General features: G+C 43.4%; 3 protein-coding genes across 3 annotated transcripts; 2 read left to right on the top strand and 1 right to left on the bottom strand.

The window, feature by feature from the left end:
- Positions 1 to 82: 82 nt before the first annotated feature.
- LOC311013054 (cytochrome b-c1 complex subunit 6, mitochondrial-like) lies at positions 83 to 1,590 on the top strand. The gene is made up of 4 exons (XM_084008951.1): positions 83 to 230; positions 528 to 596; positions 945 to 1,106; positions 1,214 to 1,590. Exons 1-4 carry the CDS (start codon positions 183 to 185, stop codon positions 1,244 to 1,246), a joined length of 312 nt encoding a protein of 103 aa, XP_083865077.1. The 5' UTR covers positions 83 to 182; the 3' UTR covers positions 1,247 to 1,590.
- Positions 1,591 to 1,731: 141 nt separating this feature from the next.
- On the bottom strand, positions 1,732 to 8,526 carry pif1 (PIF1 5'-to-3' DNA helicase homolog). The gene is made up of 13 exons (XM_084008950.1): positions 8,456 to 8,526; positions 7,667 to 8,233; positions 7,420 to 7,543; positions 7,032 to 7,157; positions 6,379 to 6,532; positions 5,322 to 5,436; positions 4,783 to 4,889; positions 4,512 to 4,651; positions 4,042 to 4,148; positions 3,853 to 3,937; positions 3,522 to 3,667; positions 2,333 to 2,524; positions 1,732 to 2,101 (listed from the first exon to the last, which is right to left on the bottom strand). The coding sequence occupies exons 2-13, from the start codon at positions 8,216 to 8,218 to the stop codon at positions 2,054 to 2,056; spliced, it is 1,896 nt and encodes a 631-aa protein (XP_083865076.1). The 5' UTR covers positions 8,219 to 8,233; positions 8,456 to 8,526; the 3' UTR covers positions 1,732 to 2,053.
- Positions 8,527 to 24,416: 15,890 nt separating this feature from the next.
- Positions 24,417 to 27,072, top strand: ptger4c (prostaglandin E receptor 4 (subtype EP4) c). The gene is made up of 2 exons (XM_084008312.1): positions 24,417 to 25,366; positions 25,493 to 27,072. Exons 1-2 carry the CDS (start codon positions 24,518 to 24,520, stop codon positions 26,099 to 26,101), a joined length of 1,458 nt encoding a protein of 485 aa, XP_083864438.1. The 5' UTR covers positions 24,417 to 24,517; the 3' UTR covers positions 26,102 to 27,072.
- The last annotated feature ends 381 nt before the right edge of the window (positions 27,073 to 27,453 follow it).

Below are 27,453 nucleotides of genomic sequence, written 5' to 3'. Positions count from 1 at the left end.
TGATTGGACCAGTGTTATTACAGTGAACGCTTTTAACCAATGGGAAACGTGTTCCGGTGAGCCAACTCGTAATTTCCGGAGTTTCCCGTTTCTGAACGACCTCACGTCCTCAGAGAGCTGTGCAGCCGGGGAGTTGGGACTTCGGGCATCTTGGATATTTGAGGAATATCAGAGCCGTAATCATGGTTTTCGAGATGAAGATGCTCACATACGGGGATCCCGACGACGAGGTACTGAAAAATACCGTAATATCTGTCTTTTTGATTGGTATTTACATGTGTGCGCTTGGCCATGTTGCCGGACTCCGGGCAGGTTGGCGGTGTAGTTATCGAGTTGAGTGTCAACTCAAGAAGATTTAAACGGTTGTGTCAAACGTAGATAAAAACCCAACCTGGACATGAGATACCTTGCTAGGTTTCACTGTGATTGGTCCATGCTATCTCACTGGTTACCCCTGTTCCAATTTAAAAAGTATATTTTTCAGACCAAACTAGTGACCTACCCATTATATCTGTGTCGATGGCCAGGAGGAAGATGCACCTGCCGAGGAGGAAGGTGAAGAGGAGGAAGAGGAGGAGGAAGAAGAAGACCTGGTGGTATGTTTGTTCTTCATAAATTGGATGAATATTCTTTGATTATGTCCCAGGAAGAGCTCACCTGACATCACACACAAAGCTTTAAAAAAAAACAGCACAAGTCACACTCGTGTCAACTAACTTCATACAGAAAGGAAGAGACGTTTAAGAACAAAGATGGGGGTATTTTCAAAGAGGCCAACATTGTTAAGTGATAAGGTTTGTATATCACTATGTGAAGGTACAGAATCCGTATATTGCAATGAATGCATCACCGTAGTTTCAGTTTTGAGGTACCTTCTATAATCTTGATAACTTAAGTATATTTTGATTCACTTTTCCATGACGTACCACATTTTACCCTCTCAGGATCCCCTAGACACGATACGAGCCAAGTGTGAGGAGACTGAACACTGCGTGCACTACAAGGAGCGTCTGGAGTCCTGTGAAGCCAGAGTGGGCTCCAGATCCAGCACTGCTGAGGAATGTACAGAAGAACTCTTTGACTTCCTGCATGCACGGGACCATTGTGTGAGTGAACGGGCAAAAGTGTGGGGAAAAATACTCGTCTCTTTCAGTCCCCAGATCGCACAAGAAACCAGACCGAATGCTCACCGTCTTCTCCTCTCTCTTCATAGGTGGCGCACAAGCTGTTCCACAACGTGAAATAACCTGCCTGCCCAGCTCCCACCACTTGCAGCTGTAAAATCTAAAATTGTAAAATAATCAGGTGGTTCTCCCGTGTGTTCATGTAAATTCCGTCTCTTGGGTTCCTGAACTAACCCTTTGTGTACCGTGCATACTTGTAGCGATGAGTACAGAAGCAGGGTGTAAAATATGAGTCACTGCTTGTAGGTAATGAGTGCATCAAAGGTGATACATTTTGCACAAAGATTCTTCTCACTGTGGTCAGTTTATGTGCAAACGCAACATGCTGCTCTTGCAATACACACTTGCACTCAGGTTCAGTCTTGGATTGATAGCTCAGAAAAATAAAGGGTTTCATTGCTTTCCAGTATGAGTTGCATCATTATTCTGTGGTACAAGTGGAAGCGATGGCCTGACGGTAGGAGTCGGGACTTAATTTATTTAGCTCTGAAGGATGTCTTCGGTTGTGGTTCTGATTTAGTCTTGTGTTTCAAGAAAATTTAGGAGTCATGGTAAATAACAAAATAATGTTCCATACAGATTATTTGACATTTTTATTGAAATTTATACCAACCATCATGTTAATAAATAATAATAAAAAACAAAACAAGGCTCTTAAAAAAAAAGATAAAAAGCCATATGACCAAAAGTTGGCAGTGAGACTTCAAGTGCTGACGGGTTAAAACTACCATGAGGTAGAATGATTGGAGAGGTCGTTGGTTGTCATCATTTAAGGAAACCATATTGTCCCAAAAGGAGTAAATCAGGATGATGACCTGACTCATGCACACAGTGCATAAATGTCACAGCAGATGTAGATTAAATCACCTTCAACAGTTTTCTTTGTTGCCGCTGCCAAAGAAATCATCCATGGAGGCCTGCAGAGGGCAGTGGAGACAGCAAGTTATTTTACCACACAGACTGGTGTGAAAATGTATCATGTAATGTGACTAGCACAATATGGCATTACATCTGGATTGTTTTTACGTGTCATTGCTGCGATGCTACAGTAAATATTGGTATTCAGTCATCAGGGTGAGTCATCAGTCGGCACAGTCTACAGGTTACTACGATGATGATGATGATATGAGAGAGAGCTCTGTACTCACCTGCATGAGCAGCCTCTCCTTCCTCAGTCTCTTGTAGAAGACCAGAACATCTGGATCAGCCCTGACCACGCGGGGGTCAAAGTCCATCACCCGCAGACCCTCCAGGCTCCGAGCCCGAGACAAGGCCACGTAAGCCTGGCCACTCTCAAACACGCGAGCCAGAGAGATTTCCACACAGTCGAGACTCATCCCCTAAATAGAGGGGAAAATAGTTATAGCACGACAGAAAACAAATTATAAATAACAAAAATGTATAAGTATTTTGTAGTTTAAAATAAAGCAATGATGGACGGAAATCCCCATTGTTACAATAAGTCAAAGACTGAGATTCAATGTGACACAAGCAATATCTCCACCCACTCGTATCGCCAGGCAATATAATTATTGTATGTCCATTCATTTCCTGTGAAGGGATGCAGGTGTGGGAATTCCTTTTCATTTCCACTGTGCTTTCCCGCCACTGCTGTAGATCAAACATGTGGGGACACATGGGTCATGACCAATGAACTCAATTACCCAGAGGGACCCGCTTCCTTCTCTAACCAATTTCAGAGTCCGGCTATAGAGAGCCGTGGGAGCTGGTGGTGAGGCAGCAGAGTGATTGTTATTACCCAGTTGTGGCTCAGTTGTGGGAACCAGTTATACCAGTGTTGAGATGAGTGTCTGACCAGGCCTCAGTAGCTGATTTCCCACATCACATAGCATTATTGTGCCTGGTCTCAGTTTGTCTCTGCCAGGTGTGTGTTTTTTTTGTTTTTTTTTTTTAAAGCAAGTGGGGAACCTTTTTCATATGATTCGTCGTCGCTCATAAAATGCTTAAACAATTTAAAAACACTACAAAGTTTAAAAACGCAAAGATTTGTGTGGCGCTCAGAACATTGCGTGTTCCTCTGTAGACCAGATTAAGTTACTTCCACTCTTTTAAATGGCACAGTGAGAGTGAGAGTGACTGGCCATCCATCAAAATGAAAAGCAGTGGTATAAACATGATACGTCAACAAAACAAGGAGAAGCTCAGATAACAACAACAACACACACGGAGGGAGAGTGACTCATTAATTCTCTGAATGACGTACATTCAACAAGACTAAAGCTTTGTACAGACTCCGTACCAATTCTACAGTATTTTGTATAATACTACTACTTACAGTATAACATTTTAGTAGTTAGTGACTGAACCGGCACTCACCTGGCTCTTGTGGATGGAGATGGCCCAGGCCAGTTTGACTGGCAGCTGCTGCCGAGTGAGGTGGATCCCACCGCCGGACTTGAACACCCAGCGCTCTGGCTTCAGCACCTCTGTGACGCCACACAGGAAACGCACACGTGGGTATCCTGAGGAAACGGGCAATGAGTGTTATTATTGATAAGAGAATATTCCTTGAAGTAATCCTAATACAATTATCTTGCTACCAAGGATTTATGCATTTACACCTAAATATATAAGAAGACAAATGCATTCCAGCTATTCTGAGAAAATATTTCGATATACATTTCAAGATGATGCATAAAACACTCACGTTTCTCAGACTCAAAAGCCAACACAACCCCTCGTGCTCCGTTCACCAGACCTCTGGCCACATCCAGGTTCTTTGTCAGCATGACCTTAAAGAGAATCAAGTGTTACATTTCCAGTGTGTTCGAGAGCAGCAATCTCTACACATGAAAATACAGTGCATCTGTGCGCACACACCCACACACACACACACCTGAGCTCCCACTTTGAGCTGGATCCGACTGCTGACGGGGCTGTGAGCATCGATCGTCTTCACCAGGGCTGGGTCACTATCCAGGGCCTCGAACACACGTGCTGCACCTAAGGAACATGGAGAGATCCATTATATAGGCAACCAACAACTGAACATTTTAATAATAAGAGGGAGAACAACAAGAAATAATAATTGGTTTGGACTCTTTACATAATAATAATTAAGCAAAGAATCTAAAAGATACGAGTATGAAACGACAAACAAGAGCATGAAACATGGAAAATGTGCCACTCCCTTAAAAGTGCTGCCACAGTGGATCAAACTTAGTTTCCTGGGTCAGTTATGGCATATTGTTGTTGGGACAAAGGTTTCAACACATTTCCCGACAGTTCTGCCCATTTTCACCTGACAAAGTAACGCCTGTTCCAAGCCGGAAATAAAAACGTAATCGAAGGGGAACAAATTGAGACCTGGCAGCTGCTGGAGTTTGTTATCGTTGGTAAGCTCCACGTCGTCCTTGTGTGTGCACAGCCGGGTCGCTAGAATGCCGTCCCTCTCAATGTGATGGTAGGCGCTTTCCATCAGCTTAGCGGTGACTTCCTCCGTCACCCTGCATGGTGGGAATCAACAGAACAGTTTCTTCAGAAAATGTTCTGTGGAATTAAAAACATGTCTGCTGTGCCTGTAAGACCTGTTGATGCATTTATGAAACACGGACAATAAAATGGCCCGTTGCTGTACCTGCCCACCCTCACTGCTTGTAGGAGGGAGATGAAGGACCGGTCAGTTTGCCTCCGCACTTCCATCAGCTCCATGTTGACCTGGATGACCTTACGCCAACTCCTGGCCTTGAGGGGGGGGAAATGTCTTTCAATAATATTCACTGGGGCTATTCAAGAAGAAAATAGTGGAGGACTGATGCTGACTCATGCGAACAACCTCGACTTTGGACAGTTCTGACTCACAGTGATCTAATCAACCTCTCAGCATAGACACAACTAACAGAAAATAGCAATAGAAAAATCTAAAATCCCTCAAAGTTGAGATGCAGTGCTTCCTGTGAACTTGATCTAGACATTAAATCAGATGTAAAGATGAATTAAAATAATTAAATCTATAAGGGCTTCGAACATGATGATGGAAGTATGATGGCCACTCCCATGTTCACTTGTGTCTCAGAAGTTGCTGCATTTAACGATCCCATCAGCTCACCGACCACAGTATTACAACATCCATGACATAAACAAACAGGGAAGTTACAAGATCTCTGCTGGTCTGACCTGGAAGCAGAAGCTGGCCTTTTCCTTTCCCTTAGAAACAGGAGGCAGCTGGAGGAAGTCACCGCATATAATCAGCTGAATGCCTCCAAACGGCGCAGTGGACCTCCTCACCGACCTACAGTACAAGATGTCAGATGTATATGATGACTATGGCTTTTATATGGAGACATTATTTTCATCATCTATAATTTGACAGCCTTTGTGTGTTTTTTAACATCCTATAATCTCATATCAAAGCTGCAACACAGTGTAGCTCCCATCAGAACACAGTAAGGCTTTAATAAAAGCCAGGAAATTAACTGTTCTAAATTAGAAGCAATATTAAGACTACTTATGTTAAAATGATTCATGCTGGAAGTCCAATTGTGCATAAACGGTCAGTAACCAGGAAAAGGAACACCATAATGTGAGCGGATATTGAAGAGGAGATTTGAATCCCAGCCCAAGTTCACATTTTGCAACACTGCAAAAAACTAGAGATATTTAACAGACATTTAACATGTTCATGTCTAATATGTAACTTTTCAATACAGTTTAAACCCTCAAATGGCCGTTTACCCAACACTGCTTCCCTGAAAGAGCTTTACTGATTTGAGTGAAAGTCATATACATGTATAATTTTTTTTATTGTGTGAAGATACAAATAAGTACAAGTAAATATTTATTAAAATCAGTCAAATGTATTGAGTTCTGTGGGTTAGGGCTTATTGGTATCATTAGCACAGCATCCAAAACATAGCAAATGTTATATTAGGAAAACTGTATGTATAAAATACTATTTTTGGAATTTTGCATGGATAAGGACTTGTTTTTTTGGGGGGGGGGGCAATCTAGGGTTTATGTCTACATATTCTACACTCTTTGCATTTTAAAAACGAATACGCAAATGTAATTTAGTTTGCTGTAGCCACTTAAGAAAATATGCACCTGCCTTTAGCAATAATTAACGGCACACAGACCAGTGGCCAAACCCATGTTAAAGCTGTCTCAAAAGAAGTAAATTCTAATCTGCTTCATGAAAAGACGTCCTTTATGATACATTAGACCGATGCCTCACCGTGCCACTGATTCAAGCTTATCAAAGAACTGGGCCTCCACCATGGAGACCTCGTCGATGATGAGGTGTCGACAGCTGGTCCAGTGCTGCAGCACCCCGTGCCTCTGGGCCAACTCGATACACTGATCCAGGGGGGCAGAGCCGGAGCCAATACCTGCAGGTACAAACGGCTGGTCAGAGGAGGCACAAATCCATTCATTCACACCCTCTAATATAGAGATTTAATTACACATATCATTAACATGAAGAGACATCCGATATTGAATCCTCTTATATATTGTTATATTCAAGATTCGTAATCAGAAATACCCAATAAAAAGGACATAAACAGACTCAATGACTACAGCTCTACTTAAAAAAAAAAAAAAAAAGATGAGCATAAAAGAAATCGATACCAAAGAGAGGAAGCATTTTGAAGGTTCCACATTGAGCTCTGGGGACATGTGATTGGCTTTTGTTAATGAATACTGAATGATTAATTGTGAAAACACCCAGCAGAATAAATCAATAGTGGGAAAATAAACCAATTTGTTGCTATACTCAATAAATGTAATATGTCGATCGATGATGCTGGGGGGAAAATAATAACCTCTGTCTACGTGTTATTTACAGATAAAACATTTTTTTATCTCCTCAGAGACATGATGACTCACCAGCAAAGTTGTGCAACGTTGTTCCACCGATGTGACATGCAGCCACTCCTGTGCTGGCTGTGGCAAACGTGCTCTTTGGAGGTAGAGATCCCATGATCCTCTTCAATAAGAAGGACTTTCCTGTACCTGAAAAACACACATTCAAGAGCTTAACGGACAATTTCCCTTGTTTGATCATCACAGGGGAAAAAAACCCTCATAACGGTGTCATGAAAGGAGATTTAGACCAGATTCTCTTGAGGAGATGTTGCCGGAAAATGACCTCATACTTACCGAATGGTAGCACCGATCAGACATGACAGTTCAGAAAGACGGTTATGCAGAATGTATCTTGCAATATGCATTTCATCTAGACAGTACAAACTTTTTATTTATCGCCACCCCTTACCTGCACTTCCAGTAAAGAAGACGTTCTTGCCACTCAGCACAGCACTGAGGACAGCAGCCTGCTCTTTATTGAGTTTACGTGATGGCAGAGCCAGGATGGGCTTTTTGTTTGGGTTGCCCTTCACCTAGAACCATCAACACATTAGCAGGTCAGACATAAAGAGAGTATAGATCCAGGAGGGAAAGGGTTGGTGCAGATAAAAACTCTTTGATGAGGAGGGGGAAAAACATGTTTTTGTTCTACTCACTGGGCTGAAGTTAGTGTCGCTCCTCGACCTTTTGACCTGCTGTCCTGTTCCTGCAACAGTGGTCCTATTAGTGCGGTCTGCCAGCCCTTTAGGGGCCACCTTACTCCTCAGCTCGTTGACCTTCTGGATGTCCTTCTGCTGCAGGGGGCTGATGGCCTCGAAGCTGCGGGGCAGAGCCGCTTGGAGCTTCTCTCGGTCGGTCAGAGGCTTGCTGCTCAGCCGGGCCTGGTGCTTGATGCTCAGGGTTTTGAGGAAGAGGTTCAGCTGGTCGGGGGGACAGTTGGAGATGAGCACCTGGATGTTTTCGGGGAGCAGTTTGACGGTGCACTTCCCCTCTCTGGCGAACTTAGTGAAAAGCTTGAAGTCTTTGAGACGATAGTTTTGCGGGATTTTCCCGTCGTGGACCCGGAGGACAATCTCCTGGAACTCATTCCGTCCCAGAATAACTGAGGCTTTGCGGATGACCTGCCTCCGGGTGGCCTGTCCGGAGCCGTTCAGCTGCTCCACCGTCACACAGCACTGCAGCTGGCCGCCGTCCTCCCCGGGTAGCATGGCAGCGGCTCCCTGCTAATAATAAGAAGAGTCCACATTTAATACATGAACACCAGCGGGACGAAATGGTAAAACGCACGCAAGTAGTAGTACTTAGCAAGTAGTAAATAAAACTGTTCCCTGAAGTGAAACAAAGTATCGCAGCTGCGCGTCATCCAATCAGCACGAACATCAAACATAACTGCGTGACAATGAAACACGACTTCGTGGGCCGGATAACTTTTATTCGGCTCTTACCTTTGTTTTTTGGGCAGATTTCGTCCTGGTCTTTGTCTGTTTTCTTCTCTTCCTCTCTCCGTGCAGCTCTATCGGTCTCTGTGCGAACGCGAACACCGATTTTTCAAATTGTCGGGGCGTAAATTCAGCCAATAGCTGAGCGACGCTCTTGGCCAATCAGGGAGAGGGGGTTTAATCTCGCACCCTATGAAAGAAGGAAAGAGGACGCCCTCTTGTCTCCACCGACCAATCACCGGCATTATGACTGGTGACGTCACATTGTGGGAAGCACACGCATGGGTATCCGGAAATAATACTTTTTCGCATTAAAGCCCAATCTCAACGTCCAGCCTCACGGACTCCCAGACTGTGACGCGCCCTCCTGTGAAGTCCCCGAGGGTTTAGGGCGCACTGTCAGCTGCGTGAGCATCGATGCAGACTTTGACCGATTACCCACAGTTCATAGCGTTATAACGTCAAACACGGGGTTACCAGAGGACTAAAAAAAGGTGAACATGTGTGGCATATTACATCAACATTAAAGATTTAATATGGAATATAAAACACTTGAAATCATAGGAATGTCATTATAGGCTACACCTGGTTTATTCATAATTTATTTAAATTTTGCTTATTGAAGCCATTTTTAACGAAAACAAGTTCTGGGATGATTAAAGCCTGGAAGATGGAAGCTACAGGATCGATTATTATACAATCATGCTTTTCCAAAAAAGAAAGTTGCTGTAAATTCTCAAACATTTTGAACATGGAGGGGAAACCGCCCAGCTCTTCTTTTTTTTATTAATTTTCTCACTCCAGCCAACCTTGGATTAAAGAATGATTAAATTATTGATGATGATTGAATATGCAAGATGTGGGACTACGGGGTTATTTTACAGGGTATCCGCGGTGTCTTAAAAAGTATTAAAAGGTGATAAATCAATTTTGGGAAAATTAAGACCCTTAAAAAGTATTAAAAAAGTATTATCATGACTTTACTAAGTCTTAAATTTTGAAGGTATTTTTTCTGAATTCGCTGTCCAAGAGTTTGGATCCTAAAAACATCGTGAACGTGTAAAAATGTATTTGTTTCCTTAAAAAACAAAGATGAAGCTGTACATAAAAAACTACGCTATTGTGGGTGCGTTCGTAAACCGTCTCCGAGAGCGCCAGAGTGCACTCGGAAATTCACAAAGTACGCTCTGGCGCTCCCAGTGCCTATTACGAACGCACCTATGTCACATGACGCTCTCAGCGTGAAAAAACAGAAGAGAAGGCTTGGTGAACGGTCATGGGGAAGTGCAAGTTTGCGGAATCCATATTGTACACTGTGCAAGAAGAGGATTAACATTGTGTCTATGGGAATTAAAGGAGTCATAACCTGGTTTTATACGTATCCAGCCCCCCTTGGATCGCTTTGGATCAATTCGTAAAACTTATTAGAAAAAAAAAAAAAAATTTTAATCAAACATTGAGCTTGTTCTGACCCTTTTTCGTACCGCGATTTTATCACGCGAGATTACGCGCAAGGTTTTGACTGGTGCGGATGTGCATTGTATAATATGTAATGAGGCGCGCGTTGATTCGCCGCAGGAAGGACAGAGCCGGGGGGGCTTGCCTGCATGCAGACTCCAAAACATAAACAGCCCCCTGTCATGGCGCACACACTAAATGACGAACCTTACGGAATTCAGGCATTTATGTACGAACCAGAGTCGGAACCCGAACCGGAGAGTGAAGAGCCAGAGACGGTTGAAGAGACACGTTTACAGCAGGACGTCAGGTAGCGGACGGGGGGGGGGGGGGTTGGGTGGTGAAAGAGGGGTGGGCTTATGCAAGTAGTCTCCACGGTGACGTCACCGTAGGCGCAGAATCAAAATCTCGTGCTTTAGGAATGCACACCCTTGTGTGCTATTCCTGTTCGGAAAAAGAGCAGAAGCGAAAAAACGGCGCCACTTTCAAACTCCAGCCTTTCAGGCAAGTTTCAACTGAGGTCAAACACAGATATGCATGTTTTAACAAGAGAAATTGCAATTTCCTGGTGATGACTCCTTTAAGGCATTAAGGTCCCACATGTGTTGTGCTAGCCACAAAGCCGCTGCTAGCCGCCGAGAGCGGCAGCTCTCCATTGCTGCTTTCTGTGCACTACCACAACCTAGTGCCGTCACACTACCACCGGCAGCCGCACCTGAACCTAACTTTACGGCTACGACCTCGGCTCACTCTGCCTCCGCATTTTCTGCTGACATCAGGGTGGCGCTGGGAGGCACGGCAACGCTGCGTGCGGAGGTGTTGTGGTGTCTCCACACAGCGGAGAAACACCACTCGCTGAACAGTAACGAAAACTTGGCTGACGTTTTCAGGGCCATGTTTCCCGATTCAGACATAGCCAAGACTTTTGCTTGTGGTAAGGACAAATCTGGTGACATTATACGACTTGGCTTAGCACCATACTTCAAGCAGGAGCTCATCAACACAATCAACAAGGCTGGGCAGTTCGTCTTAATGTTTGATGAGTCGCTCAACAAATCTACAAAAAAGAAACATGTCATGACTGTCCTGATTGTTGTTTTTTGAGAGTGGAGCAATGTTTTTTTTTTTTGTTTAAAGAAACTTTGCCCTTGAGTCCCAGCCTATTTTGAATTCTGTTGTACCATAGTGGTCTTAGTGGTCTGTAGTCTTTATCACAAACTAAAACTGTTAAGTTAAAAGTGTCTGATGTAAATGTTGCATATTGAAGTGGCGGTGAGGTATTAAAAAATATTGGGATGGTCTTGAAAAAGTCTTAAAAAGGTATTGAAATTAGCTTCAGGATTCCTGTATATACCCTGTTTTAGTTTAGTTTAGTTTAGTTAGTTTAGTGTTTAAATGTGACTATAGGTCAAAGGGGTTCTCAGGTCCACACTCTGCTGCTCTGACATCTCCAGTAGTGGTCATGAATACTAATTATGGAGGTTATAATGCATAGCCAACAATTAAATATCAACATTGCATCATCATGCTCTCATTATGTTTAATGATATCGCCCCCATTCCTCATACTGACAAACCATTTATCATCTTTAGTATTGACTCTGTGTGAAGCTTCCCAGGAACACGAGGGCGAACACACAGTCACACGTTAGACAGTTAGACAAGGTTGATTGAACCCTACATACATTATAAAGTGACTCACCCTGACCTGACAGTTGCCAGAGGCATGAGGGTAATTGCTGAGGACCATTCAAATGTGTGAGTCTGGGTTTGGAGAAATAAAAGCCTCACATACACACAGGATCTGATAGATGCCTCTGGAAACCAAAAGGTGATGAAAAATTAATGGGGCACGTTGATGTAAAAAGCACAGCACGATCACAACCTTCCTCAAATTTACGCGTTTTCAAATACTGCCTTGTTATTAAAAAGGTGTCAGTGACAGGCAGACAAATGTGTACATTTTGTATTGAAGTACAAAGCACAAGATGTCAAGCTTTATATATTTTTGCTTCTTGAGTCATTTAATGTTCAGACTTCTTATCCTGAGTCTGTCACCTCTAGCAACCATATCTTCTACTCAGCATAAGAATGTAGAAGTGCTTTTGTGATTTTGAGAACTGGAGATAATCTTTTCTCAAATGGGATTATGTTGAATTGATCATCTTTCTGCCGTCAAAACGTTGATCAGTGTTCTTCTTATAGGCCTTCAACCCCCGATTAGAAACTTTCCAGTGAGTTTAAAAAGTTTCCATAACGACGGTGATTCATGAGGATTCCTGTTGTGAAAATCAACACATCCTGCGTCCTTGTGGTTGGTTAACATTTAAGTCGTAATCCGAAGTGTGTCGCTCCTCTGCGGGCTGCAGATTCCAACATGTGGGTTTGGAATAGACTGTGTTCATATGATCTGAGAGAAGGTACATTTATAGTAAACACCAGCTGCTGATGTTACTGCAGGTACTGCGGCCCATACGGTAAGAATGGGCGCAACACATCACATGGCTCTGTGGAAACCACAACAACTTTTAATACTCTGTATTCCAGATAAACACAAAATGAACAGCAGCATTACAGATTTCCCAACATTACGTGAAAACAGACTGATCCATTTAAATGTGCATTGCGGGTAGGGACACTTTAAAGCTTTTAATAAAAAGTGCACCGTGTTCTTTTTCATGTATTCGGCAGTAATATGTATTAGAATACATATTTCACTGGGCTTGAATGTTTCTACAGTGAGATGATACAGCAGGACACTATTTGCAATTTTCACCTGACCTTTAACTGGATGAGACAAATGGTGAATGTTGGTGCCTCTCGCCTCCTACAACCCTACAGTGACCTTATTTATTAATGCGTATCACATTATAAAGCAAATAATGTCTCACAAGATAAATCATGGGAAAGTGTGTGTGTGCGTGTGTGTGTTTGGGGGGGGCTGACCCATAAACTAACAAAAACACAGAGCAGAGGCCGAAATGGTGTCATATGAGAGCGACGTTTGCAGACGATCTCTCTTTTTTTTTTTTTTTTTATCTCCTTTGCTTATGTCCTCCCTGTCTCTGCCACCTTCTCGCAGGACCTTTGCCATGGTGTGTTTCTGCACAGTAGAGCTACAGATCTTCCTTGTACGCTGTCAAAGTAAAGGGCACATCCACCCAACCAGTCGCATATAACCATCCACCCACGCCCGCTGTCTAATGTCTGCAGAGCTACTTCCCAGCTAATGATCTGTTCCTCTTTAAGGTGGAAAGAGCAGCAGAATCAAACAAAGCAATCTAGACTGTGTGTGTGGGTGTGTGTGTGTTTCATTTTTAATTATTTATGCAGAGGGATAGCTATTGGGAATAACACCGTGTAAACTGTTACATATCTGTGAAGGTTCTCAGGCATCCAGGTCTTGGTAATCCTTGAAAACTCTGTCTTTGAAGACATTTAGCCTCTCATCTGACCTTTAGTAGGCGTCATGGCCTTGAAGGACACTTTGCCTCAAGGTGTTAACAATCCTACAAAAGGTTAAATACTTGTTAGTTTGGTGACCCCTTCAAGCTCTAAAAGGTCTCCTCAAGTGCCAAATCAACCAACTGCTCATTTCAGGTACCCAGACTTTCCTCGATTATTTCAATTTGGTGCTTTGGTCTTTTGCTTGCTTACATTTCAGAGGGAGACGTGGTATCATTTAGTTCACGCCATACACAGATGAGTAGGGTGTGAATTTACAAACTGCCTTTTGAAGGAGGGGAGGGCTTTTGTGTTAATTACCTGATTTTGCATGGAAAGGAGGCTCATCAATGGCTAGTTTAATAAGGAAGAGTGAAACAGCAGCACCCAGCTCTAGTCTTTTAGGACCCGAGCATGTAGCATGTGGTATATCAGTAAGGCATTTGCATTATGGAACTTTATTCTATGGTATGACCAATTCATTAGTTCAAACTGAAAACTAATTTTCCATATCTCAAAGTACCTTTGTCATTTCCATAGGCTCATTAAAATGTACTACATGAACTCAGCATAATGTAAAATGTGAGACAGACTTTGCATTAGCATTTTCAAATTGGCAGAGAAAGTCTGCTTCATAACCCAGCAAGTGAAAATTCAAACTGGGTTTTGCATATTTAATATACACTCAACAAAAATATAAACGCAACACTTTTGTTTTTGCTCCCATTTATCATGAGATGGACTTAAAGATCTAAAATTCATTCCAGATACACAATATTACCATTTCTCTCAAACATTGTTCACAAATCTGTCTAAATGTGTGATAGTGAGCACTTCTGCTTTGCTGAGATAATCCATCCCACCTCACAGGTGTGCCACATCAAGATGCTGATCTGACATCATGATTAGTGCACAGGTGTACCTTATACTGCCCACAATAAAAGGCCACTCTGAAATGTGCAGTTTTGTCTCACAGCAAAATGCCACAGATGCCACAAGCATTGAGGGAGCGTGCAATTGGCATGCTGACAGCAGGAATGTCAACCAGATCTGTTGCTCGTGCATTGAATGTTCATTTCTCCACCATAAGCCATCTCCAAAGGCATTTCAGAGAATATGGCAGTACATCCAACCGGCCTCACAACCGCAGACCACGTGTAACCACACCAGCCCAGGACCTCCACATCCAGCAGGTTCACCTTCAAGATCGTCTGAGACCAGCCACTCAGACAGCTGCTGAAACAATTGGTTTGCATAACCAAACAATTTCCAAACTGTCAGAAACCGTCTCAGGGAAGCTCAACTGCATGCTCGTCGTCCTCATCGGGGTCTTGACCTGACTCCAGCTCGTCGCCGTAACAGAGCTGAGTGGGCAAATGCTCACATTCGATGGCGTCTGGCACGTTGGAGAGGTGTCCTCTTCACGGATGAATCTCGGTTTACATTGTTCAGGGCAGATGGCAGACAGATAGTGTGGAATCGTGTGGGTGAGCGCTTTGCTGATGTCAATGTTGTGGATCGAGTGGCCCATGGTGGTGGTGGGGTTATGGTATGGGCAGGCATCTGTTATGGACGAAGAACACAGGTGCATTTTATTGATGGCATTTTGAATGCACAGAGATACCGTGATGAGATCCTGAGGCCCATTGTTGTGCCATACATCCATGAACATCACCTCATGTTTCAGCAAGATAATGCACGGCCCCATGTTGCAAGGATCTGTACACAATTCTTGGAAGCTGAAAATGTCCCAGTTCTTGCATGGCCAGCATACTCACCGGACATGTCACCCATTGAGCATGTTTGGGATGTGCTTGACCGGCGTATACGACAGCGTGTACCAGTTCCCACTTATATCCAGCAACTTCGCACAGCCATTGAAGAGGAGTAGACCAACATTCCACAGGCCACAATTGACAATCTGATAAACTCTATGCGAAGAAGATGTGTTGCACTGCATGAGGCAAATGGTGGTCACACCAGATACTGACTGGCTCTGAGTCCCCAGACCCCCAATAAAGCAAAAAAATGCACATTTCAGGGTGGCCTTTTATTGTGGACAGTCTAAGGCACACCTGTGCACTAATCATGATGTCAGATCAGCATCTTGATGTGGCACACCTGTGAGGTGGGATGGATTATCTCAGCAAAGCAGAAGTGCTCACTATCACACATTTAGACTGATTTGTGAACAATGTTTGAGAGAAATGGTAATATTGTGTATCTGGAATGAATTTTAGATCTTTAAGTCCATCTCATGAAAAATGGGAGCAAAAACAAAAGTGTTGCGTTTTTTATTTTTGTTGAGTGTAGCAGTTGGACATCCACAATGCATATGCATGCAACGCTGTGCTATTTCTATACATACAGCAGTACCTTATTCATTAAAATCATCCTTCACATCACAATACTAAAAGTAAATAAAGTATTCATATCTTACTAATATTATTCCAAAAATATAATATTCCAAATAGCAAACCGTTGACATAAACATGAGTAGAATATACTAACTTTAATAATAGAAATGAATATTTGATTAAAATAATAAATTCATTCATGTTTGTTCTTGCATTCTGCAATAGACGCATACAACGTATCACACTGAAGAACGTCATCCAGAAGAATGGTGGCTTATTATTTCAGAACAGGAACAAATATGACTTATGACTCACATGCAGAGTACGCAAATGCAACATTCAGCCCTGGTGCTGTAATAACCCCTCACTTACATCTCAGACCCTCTCTGGCAATTAGATCATCTGAGGGAAGGTGCATATCTTGAAAGGTAAAATATGACTGGAAGGTACTCACAATAAGTCACTCTGCATCGATTCCCAGCCTCCTGAGAGTTACATGTTCATGCTTTCCACTGTCACACTGACACCAGGCTCCCCTGCAGAGAGCCTGCTGGGTGTGCCAGGCCTTCAAGCGGTGTCATGGAAAACTTCACCCCGACAGACAGAGTACTGTAGGGACGCTTCTCATTAATGCTGACATGCTAGTGAAGCGGCTGGAGGACGTTTTTCATAATCCACACGTGAAAACTATGACTTATTCTGTCAAATAAAACACAGCTTGTGAAATTGCAATCCAATAACATTGAGAATAAATTGCAATACCAGCTTAGTTCTCACATTTTCAACAATGTTCGTTAGCTTAAAACTGTGAATTCAGATCAGAACTTTTGAAACATCGTGACAGTGCGTCGTCTTTGTCTTTTCTCTAAATGAAGAACAATGACAGGTGGCAGCAGCGTCACATGTTCAGCAGCTAGTCGGGCGTCAGGTGCTGCCAGAGCGCCGACAGTCTGCTGGCAGATGAGACTGCTAGCCTGTCAGCTTTTTAGTAAACAAGGGTGGGAAAAAAAAAAAACAGTTGCAGATCAATTGTGAGATAACTGAAACAATTTGAAGAAACTACAGGCAAGATATTCTGCCTCGGTGCCTGTGAGAGAGAGAGAGAGAAAAGACAACAGCAGCATCACCTGTGGACTGTGCCACAGATGTTTTTCACAGTTCAAATATTTCAATTAGCAGAGGGAAATGGCTGTTTTTGTGGCAGAGATAATGATGAAGGATAAGCGACTCATCCTTTTATCAATTAATTAGTTTGACTGTGGCACCATGTCTCCAACTCTCTGTAGCCATGCACTCACCCTGTCTAACAGATGTCTCAAACTGTTTTTAATTGCTTTTGGAAATGATTCACCTCATGTCCCTTCCTTTTCCAACTAGCAAGTCATGACGTATCACAGGTGGGAGAAGAGACCGGGGTCTTGTTAGTGAAGGTATTGATGACGTAGTTTGGCCAAATCCTCTACAAGTGACTTGTGTTGCCGCTGTGTCGGGGATTTCACGGCGAGTGTTATGAGATTGACACGACTGTTTGCTAAATATGTAGTTGGAGCCAGCAGTGTGTTAGCATAGCTTAGCATGAGGTCTGGAAACAGCTTTCCTAGCACTGGAGTCACAGAGGAACTGATATTAATGATTTAAGGATGGAGCAGTGATGTAAAAATACTAAAAAATGAATTTGCTTGATTGCATCATCATTTCATTACAACTCTCAAACCCCTTAAGTAGCCTATCAAAAACTTCAGAATAATTAATTATGGCATTTTCATGCAGTGACCAAGCCATTTAGATATGAGGTACGCAGACAAACCATTAAATGCCAAAAGAAACTCATTTAGTAAGCTTAACCCCCTCCTCTTTCCTTCAGGCTTTTTCTTGATGGCTGTTTTCTCAGCTTGCAGATCTGCTCAGTTTGTTCATTTTAACAGATGTTGCGCTTAAACCAACTACACTATATAGTGCTGCCTCGTCAAATGATCAAATAGAGGCTTGATTTGAGAAAACATCAACTTATTACCCAGCAAACATCATTGTCTATCTGCATATGACAAAAATACCAAATAAATTAAGGAATCATGCATTAAGTTGAATAGTTTTTTGTTCAAAGTGTGTATAGTTTTTTGTAGAATAAACATATTCTTGTCATAGATTGCTACTGACTATTTTACATAAACACATGATGGCACGCTGCATGTTTTCATTAGACACATGAAAGATAATGTTGCCATTTGCAATAACACAAAGACATGAAATCTATCCTTCATGTGGCAGGTTTTTTTGTTTTATTGACGAAAAATGATGGTGGATTATGTGATTTCCTCCCCGCTGGCTCACTTACGTGAAACGGATACTTTAAGGACAACTTAATGGGATGCAATAAATACTTGAGAATGGCAGACTAGACTGCGGAGGTAGTAGTTAATGTAGTTTGGAGGTTTCCGCTGCATGAAAGACGATGTGCGGTGAATGCTAATATTACTATTGATTGTCACATTAATAATACCGGAGCGAGCAGTGGGCGGTCCACACTGTGTGCATGAGGGGAAAATCTGCAATCAGCCAACTTAAATTTCAAAGAACTCATCATACTGATGACTAAGATTTGAAATTTGACATGCATTGTCTGAGACAGGGGAGAGAGTGTCTTAAAAGTCTTAAAACAATCATAATTAAGAATTGCAAATCATAAGATTTGACGCATTTATATCGATTATTGGTGACGCCAAAGCGATTCATACTGTTTATTTATTTTAGTAGATGGATTTAGTTGAATCTGTAGGACTGACAATCGATTCATCGATGCATCGCATGAATCGTTACACCTCTAGTGACTGATCCCGTTTGAGTGGGTTGTGGTTGAATGCAGGTAAAGAGTATGGAGAGCAATAGAGACATAACGCACCGGCCGAAATGCAATCTCAGAACCCATTCGCCTACGTCTGACTGGGAATTTGATTTTTATTGCTTCACAAAGAGCGTGTAAACTGTCTGCTACGATTTATTCATACGCGTCGTCCCTTTACTCCACCTCCAGTCTAGCATCTCAAGTTGCTAATCGGCCTGTAAACAATGAATAAGGATACCAGAAATAAAGCCTGTTGCCTCAAGGCTTATCAGACCTGACGATTGGTTCCGAGGTCGTGATTTCACTGTCTTCCATTATCACTTCGCAAAACAATGCCACATTAATCTTTATGGCATTTAATTGTCATTGGATATGAAGGAGTTTAATGAGTTCATGGTCAGACACATACATGTAGATCTGTCTATAGATACAGGTTTAGAGTCATCCAAACACTGCAGCCTTTCATTCTTTGATTTTGTCTGTGTTTCAGGGTGTCAGTGAGTCATCAGGTGCAGTCTGTGTCTGAAATGAAAACTATGACACACACACACACACACACACACACACACACACACACACACACACACACACACACACACACACACACACACACACACACACACAGACATATTAAAACATCTGTTATTCAAAGACTTGGCACAGCTCCGTCCTTAGTGAGTATGTGTGTGTAGTTCTATGTTACACGTATGTTCAGCTGTGTGTATTGGTATTGGCTCACTTTATAAAAATGTTTAATATCCTGCAGCCACCTGATACATTATGAGAAAACACAGCGTGGAGGACTATTAGCGATGAAAGCTGCACTCTGTCTGAGCAGACAGAGCCACTTATGGCTCCAAGGCGGGAGAGAAAATGGGCGGCTAATTATGACATTTCTCTCGTTATAAATACAAAAAGTCCTCAGACAAAAAAACCCTTTCTGAACGTATATGGAAGTGGAGCAAATGGAAATCTTTTCTAAATTGAAAATATGAATAAAATATGAATGAATTTCAGTTTGATGAGTTTTTGTCGTTATTAGAGAACCAGAATAACCTTTTAACACCATATTATCATATTTATTCACTTGAACACAACCAAGCTGAAACCTCTGGTGCCGGCCGTTTCCCAGAGTCAATCCCCGCAGACCCTCATGTTAAAATGCCTGCTACAAAAAACTAATTTCTATAGTAAACATCTCTGGTCATGACATCTGTATGGATGATGTTTTTGTATAACTCCCAGGTTAAATTACATGAAGGCTTAAGGTTAGGCTAGGCCGTGGCTGGTTTGATTGACAGGTGAGTGCCGTCTCAGGTTGGTCGCCCCGGTCTCTTCTGCTGCAGCAACTACTGTATATCCACCTCGTTGCCCATTTTTAGTGAGGCTGAGTCGTTACTGCCTAGATGACTACCTCCATATTTTATACAGTCTCTGGACAGAACACAGCCAAGAGGTGAGCAATGAGTTCAATACCTACACTGTACTGTGAGCTGCAGGCTCCCGAACATAAGGCCAGCTGAAAGACGGAGATGTGTGCACATACTGTACATATGCACTCGTGTACACACAGCTGACCTACACTGACATGCAGCTGGGTATGTGTGGGACGTAAGCGTTCAAATGAAAAAACAACCATCAAGTAATAGTGGTTTGGTGTTTTGTGTGTGTGTTGGAGAGCCAGATGTGTGTCACCGCTGGGTTTACTATCTAATGTACAACAGACCACATTGTAAGTCACATACACAGACTATCAAATCAACCAGCATCTTTACGTGACGTCCCCGCAAGTAAAAAAATACACTACAACTCTATTACCAAGCTGATAACATTAAAGATGATTTTTTGAAAAACAACCTTTACCTTGCAACAAAAGGTGGAAGTAAAATTAGGTTAGAAGCCTTAATGGGATGACAGACAAAAGAGAGAGATCCAGGAAGCAGGAGAAGAAATAAGAGAGTAGTGTAGGGAGTAAATGAGCCTTAGCACCCAAGTGCAATGGACTTGGCAGGCTGCAGCAGAAGCAGCGTGTGATTGGACGACTGCGTGAAGAGGCAGCGGCGGTGAAAGACGAAAAAAAATAAATCCGATTAAGCTGGATGATGACATCGCCGCTAAGGAATGCCACCACCAGCACGGGGTGGCGTGACGCCATAAGTGCCGCCATCAAATTACAGCTGCGGCGCAGACGTCACAGAGGTCACAGACACCGAGCAATCATCACATTTCATTCTTTAACTTCGCCCAGAACTGAAACCTGCCCTCAATATGAAGCCCCTCCCTCAGGAGTAGGAGTGTGTGACTAAATGATGGGAGGAAACGCCGTGGCTCTACCTCATTTAATCTATTTTCCATCACTTTCTTTCTCCGCGTGCACTCTTTTGCTCCTTTGGGCTGTTGCAGATATGAAGCAGTTCTTGTTAATCCTACATGCATTCTTGCTTGTGAGGAGACACTAGAGGCAGATAGCCACAGCAGAAAAATAAATTGGTTTCCTTGTGCACCATTAATCCTCCAAGGGGCTCACATATGCAGTGCGTCAGAGGAAAAGCAATACATTTGCCCGAAGTCGCCTCTGCTTCAGATGCCGACATCAGTGAGTATATGGTCACCCAATACCTTCTCACCTTTACAGGCTCCGAGGATTACCGATGTTTAGCCAAACAGCATACATTTGATGGGGAGTACAACACTGCAAGATATAAGGTGGATTTTTGCTTCATAAAGCCTGTGCAGACATGAGTGGTATCGAACCTTACTCTTAGCAAATAAGTGTATTTCACATAATGATTCCTTTAAACCGGCATGCAGAACTTAAAAACAGAGGCCAACGGTGTTTGGGAAGCCATGCAGACAAAGAGATAGTAGATTATGTTTTTTGTTGTTTGGCTGAAAAGGTCACTGCTGACATCATTTGCATTCTAACACAATAAAGAGATAACATGAAATCAATTTAACCTGAAACAAAATAATTATTTTTACTTGCATGTCAGCATTCACCCCATGATGCTCTGTTGATTGCAAATGCTGATCGATACCAAACTACCATATTCCCCTCGAGACAGCAGATCAATGATCAAAATACACAGGGAATCTTCCAAAGCCCCGAGTGTTATTGCTTAGTGAGAACGGAGATGCCCCCTCAAACCACTAAAGCAGCCCATTCGGTTCCCACATATATTACACTCCTCTCTTTACGGTGAGCCTGTGTGGCTTGTGAATGCGAGACTATCAACATCTCACCATCCTCTCAGATTCTGCACGGATCCTCCAAGGACGCGCGGTTATGGGCTCTGAGAAGAGAGCAAGTACTGTAATTGGAATGGGGAATCCCCAGAGTTCATATGTGGTGGGCGAGAAGACCAATGACACATCCACATTATTTATATATATATACACCCACACACACACACACACCTGCAAACCTTATTAAACCCACATCATGCCTGCTTAGTGTGTGGGCCGTGAGTCCTTCACATTGTGTGTTTGGAGAGAGAGAGAGAGAGAGAGAGAGAGAGAGAGAGAGAGAGAGAGAGAGAGAGACAGAGACAGAGAGAGACTATTTTTATGTGTTGGCATCAGAGGTCTGACGTCTTTGTGTTATTGCATCACGGAGGGTAGAGCCAAACAGAAACAGAGAGCCAAAACCTCCACCACAGTCGACCATTAGATAGACATTTACTGATTGTATATGACGAATTCTTTCATTTTAAAAGAATCAGATTATCTTCTGCTGCTGCTGGGTGTGTAGGTGTAGGTGTGTGTGTGTGTGTGTGTGTGTGTGTGTGTGTGTGTGTGTGTGTGTGTGTGTGTGTGTGTGTGTGTGTTGGAGGGGGGGGGGGTATATACTGTTGTAAATGGTAGAAGTTTGGAATATTGTGTATAATAGAAATAGAATAAGAGTAGAAGGACATTGTTTTCTGTGGTCAGTTGGCGGATGGCTAGCTTGTTAGCTAGTTAGCTTTGTCCTTGTTTTCTGCAACAAGTGTAGCATCAAAAGCATGGTGGAATTAGCTCAGCTAATTAACTAGCCAGCTGTCTGCTAGTAAACCTTTTTAACAATGATGCCTGTATGAACACACTGTACCTCGATTATTTCCTGTAGTAACAAAATATTTATTGAATGATTTAGGGCTATATATCATACTTTATATGTTTGGTCATGTTAGCGACATGTTACAGTAGCCTATATGCTGTATATTTTATATTAAAAATCACATACGAAGGCTCAATTTTCTCAACTTATACGGAACGGCATGGAATCTAATGTAAAGTACATTTATAATCCTACTTTAATTGAGTATTTCAGTGTTACGCATCTTTAGATTTGTACATGTAAAGATGTTTTATCAACTAAAATGATGAATAATGAAAATAACTTACATATGATACATTTGGTGATCTGATTATCATGAACTGTAAGAAATAATATCCTGTATAAAATAAATACCATATTTAAAAAACTCAGCAACTACAAAAGTTATGAAACTAAACAAAAATTCTGCTTGGAGTATTACAGAGCAATAATTATATTATCTCCAAATATGAGGTATTTTAAACCTTTAATAAGAGCATGTAAGCAGATGCACCACTTTGCAGCTTCATCTGATTTACTCATTAAATAATCATGGAGCCTGAGCTGTAGGTATTTATCATGTATTATTTATCAAACGAACCCCAAAGGAAATGAAAAAGAGAAGCTTTGCATCACGAGATCTTCCACAGGGTCGAGTTTATGAAAAAACTCGAGACAACGAGTTGATGGAGTTACAGTTCTTCAATGCGACCTTCTCTTTTTGAAGACGCTGCACCGACCTTCGCCATAGAAGCGGTGAACAGAAGCTTGGCTCCCGCTGAATGGCACCTTTCGTCCTCATTAAGTCGCGTCTATTGACGCCGTCAGCCGCGTTTCGTTCAGTGGGCAGATGTTGTATCAAGACGAAGCCGCCGGAAGACTCTTTAAAAGCCTTGAAATCCAAACTCACGATGGTGCTCGTCTTTGCTGATGACATTGATGTTTTTTAAAAATAAATAACGTTTGATAGTGTTTACTCAAACTGTAGTCTCGGGAAAGGATGCGTGCGCGTGACACAAACAAAACCGGACTATAAATAAAGGGAATGATCCGTAGAGACATAAATACACCTAATTGACAGTTAGTCCCCACGAGTCCACTTCTGCAAAAGAAGCACGTGACGTGGAGCTTTACGGTCGATATGTATCAAGTAAAGTGTCTCCAAATCTCTTGTTTTGGTCTCAGACGAGCATTACGACGCCAAAACATTTCCTTAATTAAATATCTGGTATATTTAGTGGTCACGTGCTTCCCCGGTGGTCTGTGTTAAACATGCAGGCGTCGTAGTGAGAGAGATGGTGAAATACGTGTTGACTGTTGGGTTTTTAAACGCGCGTCTCTGTTCGTGGTGCTGACTGTGCTCAGGGCGCTGACCGTGGTGCTGAAGTTTGGCACGCGTTTGTCTTTACTTGTATTTACTCTGGTTTTATGTTTCTACTTCACCTCGTTTTTAAAGATAAAGCACATTTATTCCGAAAACAAAAGTAATTTGGGTCCCTGCGTTTAGTGGGTTGACAGCTGCGGGCGTTTTTTTTTATCCCCGAGGTTGATAAATGGACAAGCAAGGAAAAGTGTTAAATATTGATTCTTCGCCTGCTTAAACGTGACCCTGGGAAACCCGGGTCACTGCGCTCACAGCGGTGCGCGTCACTATCGTGACATCAGCAGCGCACAGTTTAAATACCCGCAGCACGAGCGGTGTAAACAGACAAGATCACGCCTTCATGTGGGCTCATCGGGAGACACACACACACACACTGGATACGGAACAGAGGAAGCACTTAACGCACTCCACGCTGCGCCAGAAACAGGACTTCTCAGTGTGTGATGTTAAAGTTAAGTATTTAAACTTTTTTTTCTGAACCCTGCAACCCCGGCGCATCCTCGCTTTTAATGATGATCAACGACACTCTTGTGTTTGGAGAACTGAACGTTTCGGAGCGCCTCTCTCTCAGCCACAACCAGAGTGCTTTCCCCGCGCTGCGGCTGGAGTCCAAGTCTCTGGTCACGTCGGCCACGATGTTTGCCGTGGGAGTCCTGAGCAACCTCATCGCCATCGTGGTGCTGTGCGTCTCCAAAAAGGAGCAGAAGGAAACCACTTTCTACACTCTGGTGTGCGGGATGGCCATCACGGACCTGCTGGGGACGTGCTTCACCAGCCCGGTGGTGATCGCTACGTACGTGGCCAACCGCTGGCCGGGAGGAGTGCTGCTCTGCCACTTCTTCTCCTTCTCCATGCTCTTCTTCGGCTCGGCCGGGATGTCCATCCTGTGCGCCATGGCCGTGGAGAGATACCTGGCCATTAACCACGCGTATTTCTACTCGCAGCACATAGACCGGACAATGGCGCGCTTTGCGCTCCTGGTCACCTACCTGGCCAACATTTTGTTGTGCATCATGCCCAGTTTTGGCTTCGGGCAGCACGTCAGGCACTTTCCCGGGACGTGGTGCTTTCTGGACTGGAGGGCGACGGATCCACTCGCGGCCTGCTACTCCTTCCTGTACGGCGGCGTGATGCTGGTGCTGATCGCAGCGACGGTGGTGTGCAATCTGGCGGTGTGCAGGTCGCTGGTGGGGATGAACCAGAGGACGGGGATAGTCCGGACGGAGTCGTGCGAGCAGGGGGGATCACGTCGCCGCTTCCCCCGGTTACCGTCGGCCACTTCGGCGGCGGAGATCCAAATGTTCTGGCTTCTGGTCCTCATGACCATCGTTTTCCTGGTGTGCTCCATCCCTTTAGTGGTAAGGACAACAGGTTGTTTTTATTCCGAATACTCGCGCATGGAGCCAAATACAGTTATTGCTCTCAAATGCGTTTTATAAAACACAGTATCCAAATAATTATCTGTCCGTATTTCTATCCGACAGGTGCGACTCTTCGTTAACCAGATATACGACCCTGCTTATATCTCCGCTGGGGGGAAGCCCGACTACCGGAGCGACCTGGTGGCCATCCGCTTCGCCTCGTTCAACCCCATATTGGACCCCTGGGTGTACATCCTGTGCCGGAAGAACCTGCTGCTGAAAGGCTGCGAGAAGCTGCGGAGGACACTGACCCGCGTTAAGGGCGGCCGTGGGGACAACATCGGCTGGAAGGAGGGTCAACACTCCCCCCCTTCTTTAAACAGCAACGACACCAGCTACGCGTCATTGCGCACGGCGAACTACAGGAACGACGCGGAACGCCGGGTGTCCATCAAGAACAAATCCTTTGCAGACTTCGCCACGAGGCAGGCGTGGGAGTTCGACACCGCCCGCGCCAACTTTCACCCGTTCAGCGTCGAGTCGACCGCGATCTTCGGCTGCGAAGAGGAGGAGGAAGAAGAATCAGCAGCCGATTCCAAACAGGCGGTGGCGGCCAAGTCGTCTCCGGGACGCAGCGCCACGCCGCTCATCCCCTCGCACCTTCGGAGAGTGGACGTGGTCACCTGCACGTTCAGCACTCCGAGCTCGTGTCAATCAGCCAAATGCCTTTGATGAACACGTGTGAACTGTCAACGTTCGTTGAGAAATGTTTCAGAGTCGGGGGAGAAAAACCAACGTTGGAAGCGACGAACTCATCACTTCCGATGGTTCTGAACCAGCAAAGGGCTTCAAAGAACACGCATTTGGATCAAAAGGGCGACTCACCCCGTGTGTTCCCGTGGATCTCGAATGGAACTTGGTTTATGTCGGCAAACGAGAACTACTAGAACCGAAGAAAAGTCTCGTTTCATTGAAGTTAACGGCGGACGCGTTTCACAACAGCCGTTTACAAACTCTCTCACAACTCGTGCAGTATAAACCAAGTCCCGTACATCCGGTCTGGTTGGCAAACAGGTGCCTTTTCTCAAAACCTTACAATTTAAAACACTTCCGCATGAACCGGCTCACGCGTGCGCAGGCGCGCTACTTGACCAGACCCGAAATGTTTTAAATTGTACGGTTTTAGGGCAGTTGCAATGTTTGGGGGGAATTCAGGCTACAACAAGATTATACTGTGAGATTTTGTAATATAATTTGCATTTCTTCATATCAACCAGAATATGTCTCAATCCATTATGTCTCCAAAACACACGAGCCTGCTATACAGCTTGTGTATACTTGTTTGTACGGTGAACTTGTTGGATATTGAAGGACAGGCTGTCACAGGAGGGGATTCTTTGTGGATGCTGGTACAAAAACAACTGAATATGTTGTGTTCCGGTATCTACTGGCAAATTTAATTTGACCAGTAGCTCCAATCGTCGTGGACTCTGATTTGTTTTACAATAAGATTGCTGCTAACACAGAAAATTGACTGTTTCCAAACATTGAAATGTGAAGGATATATAATCATACCCCATGGGTACAAATAGATGGTGGGACACTCTAAGAGTTTGACACACCGTATGAATCACATATGCCATTTTCAATGTTTATTCATTATGTGTTGCTGTTAAACACAATTTCATACTCAAAAATCAACATGCTGCTAAATTTACTGTGTTGCAGGAAGCAGGGAAACTGAATGTAGACCATTTGAACCTCATTAAATCTTGTTTTATATTGCACATTTGTGTATTTTGGTAACAGCTAAAGTGAAGACATGGCCTTGAAATAGAATAGAAGGAAAAACATGCTGTTGCTGGAAGCTGTATGACCTGTGGTGTTTGTGTCGGTGGGTCCATGCAGAGAAATAAATTGACATATCATTCTGCTGGTTCAAGATCAAGAAGTTATCTTAAAAGCAAGCATTCTCGGATGAACAGACAGGCGGCAATTTGAGTTCAAACTGGGGACAGCAGATTCCCATTTTACTGTGTATTTCAGACCAGCAGGTGGCTCTCCAACATCAAAAGTCCCCTTTA

Source organism: Eutrigla gurnardus (genome assembly GCF_963514095.1).
Source record: "Eutrigla gurnardus genome assembly, chromosome: 4".
NCBI classification, from domain to species: domain Eukaryota; kingdom Metazoa; phylum Chordata; class Actinopteri; order Perciformes; family Triglidae; genus Eutrigla; species Eutrigla gurnardus.
The sequence above is the reverse complement of the archived record's forward strand: the minus strand, read 5'-3'. Positions and strand labels throughout refer to the sequence as shown.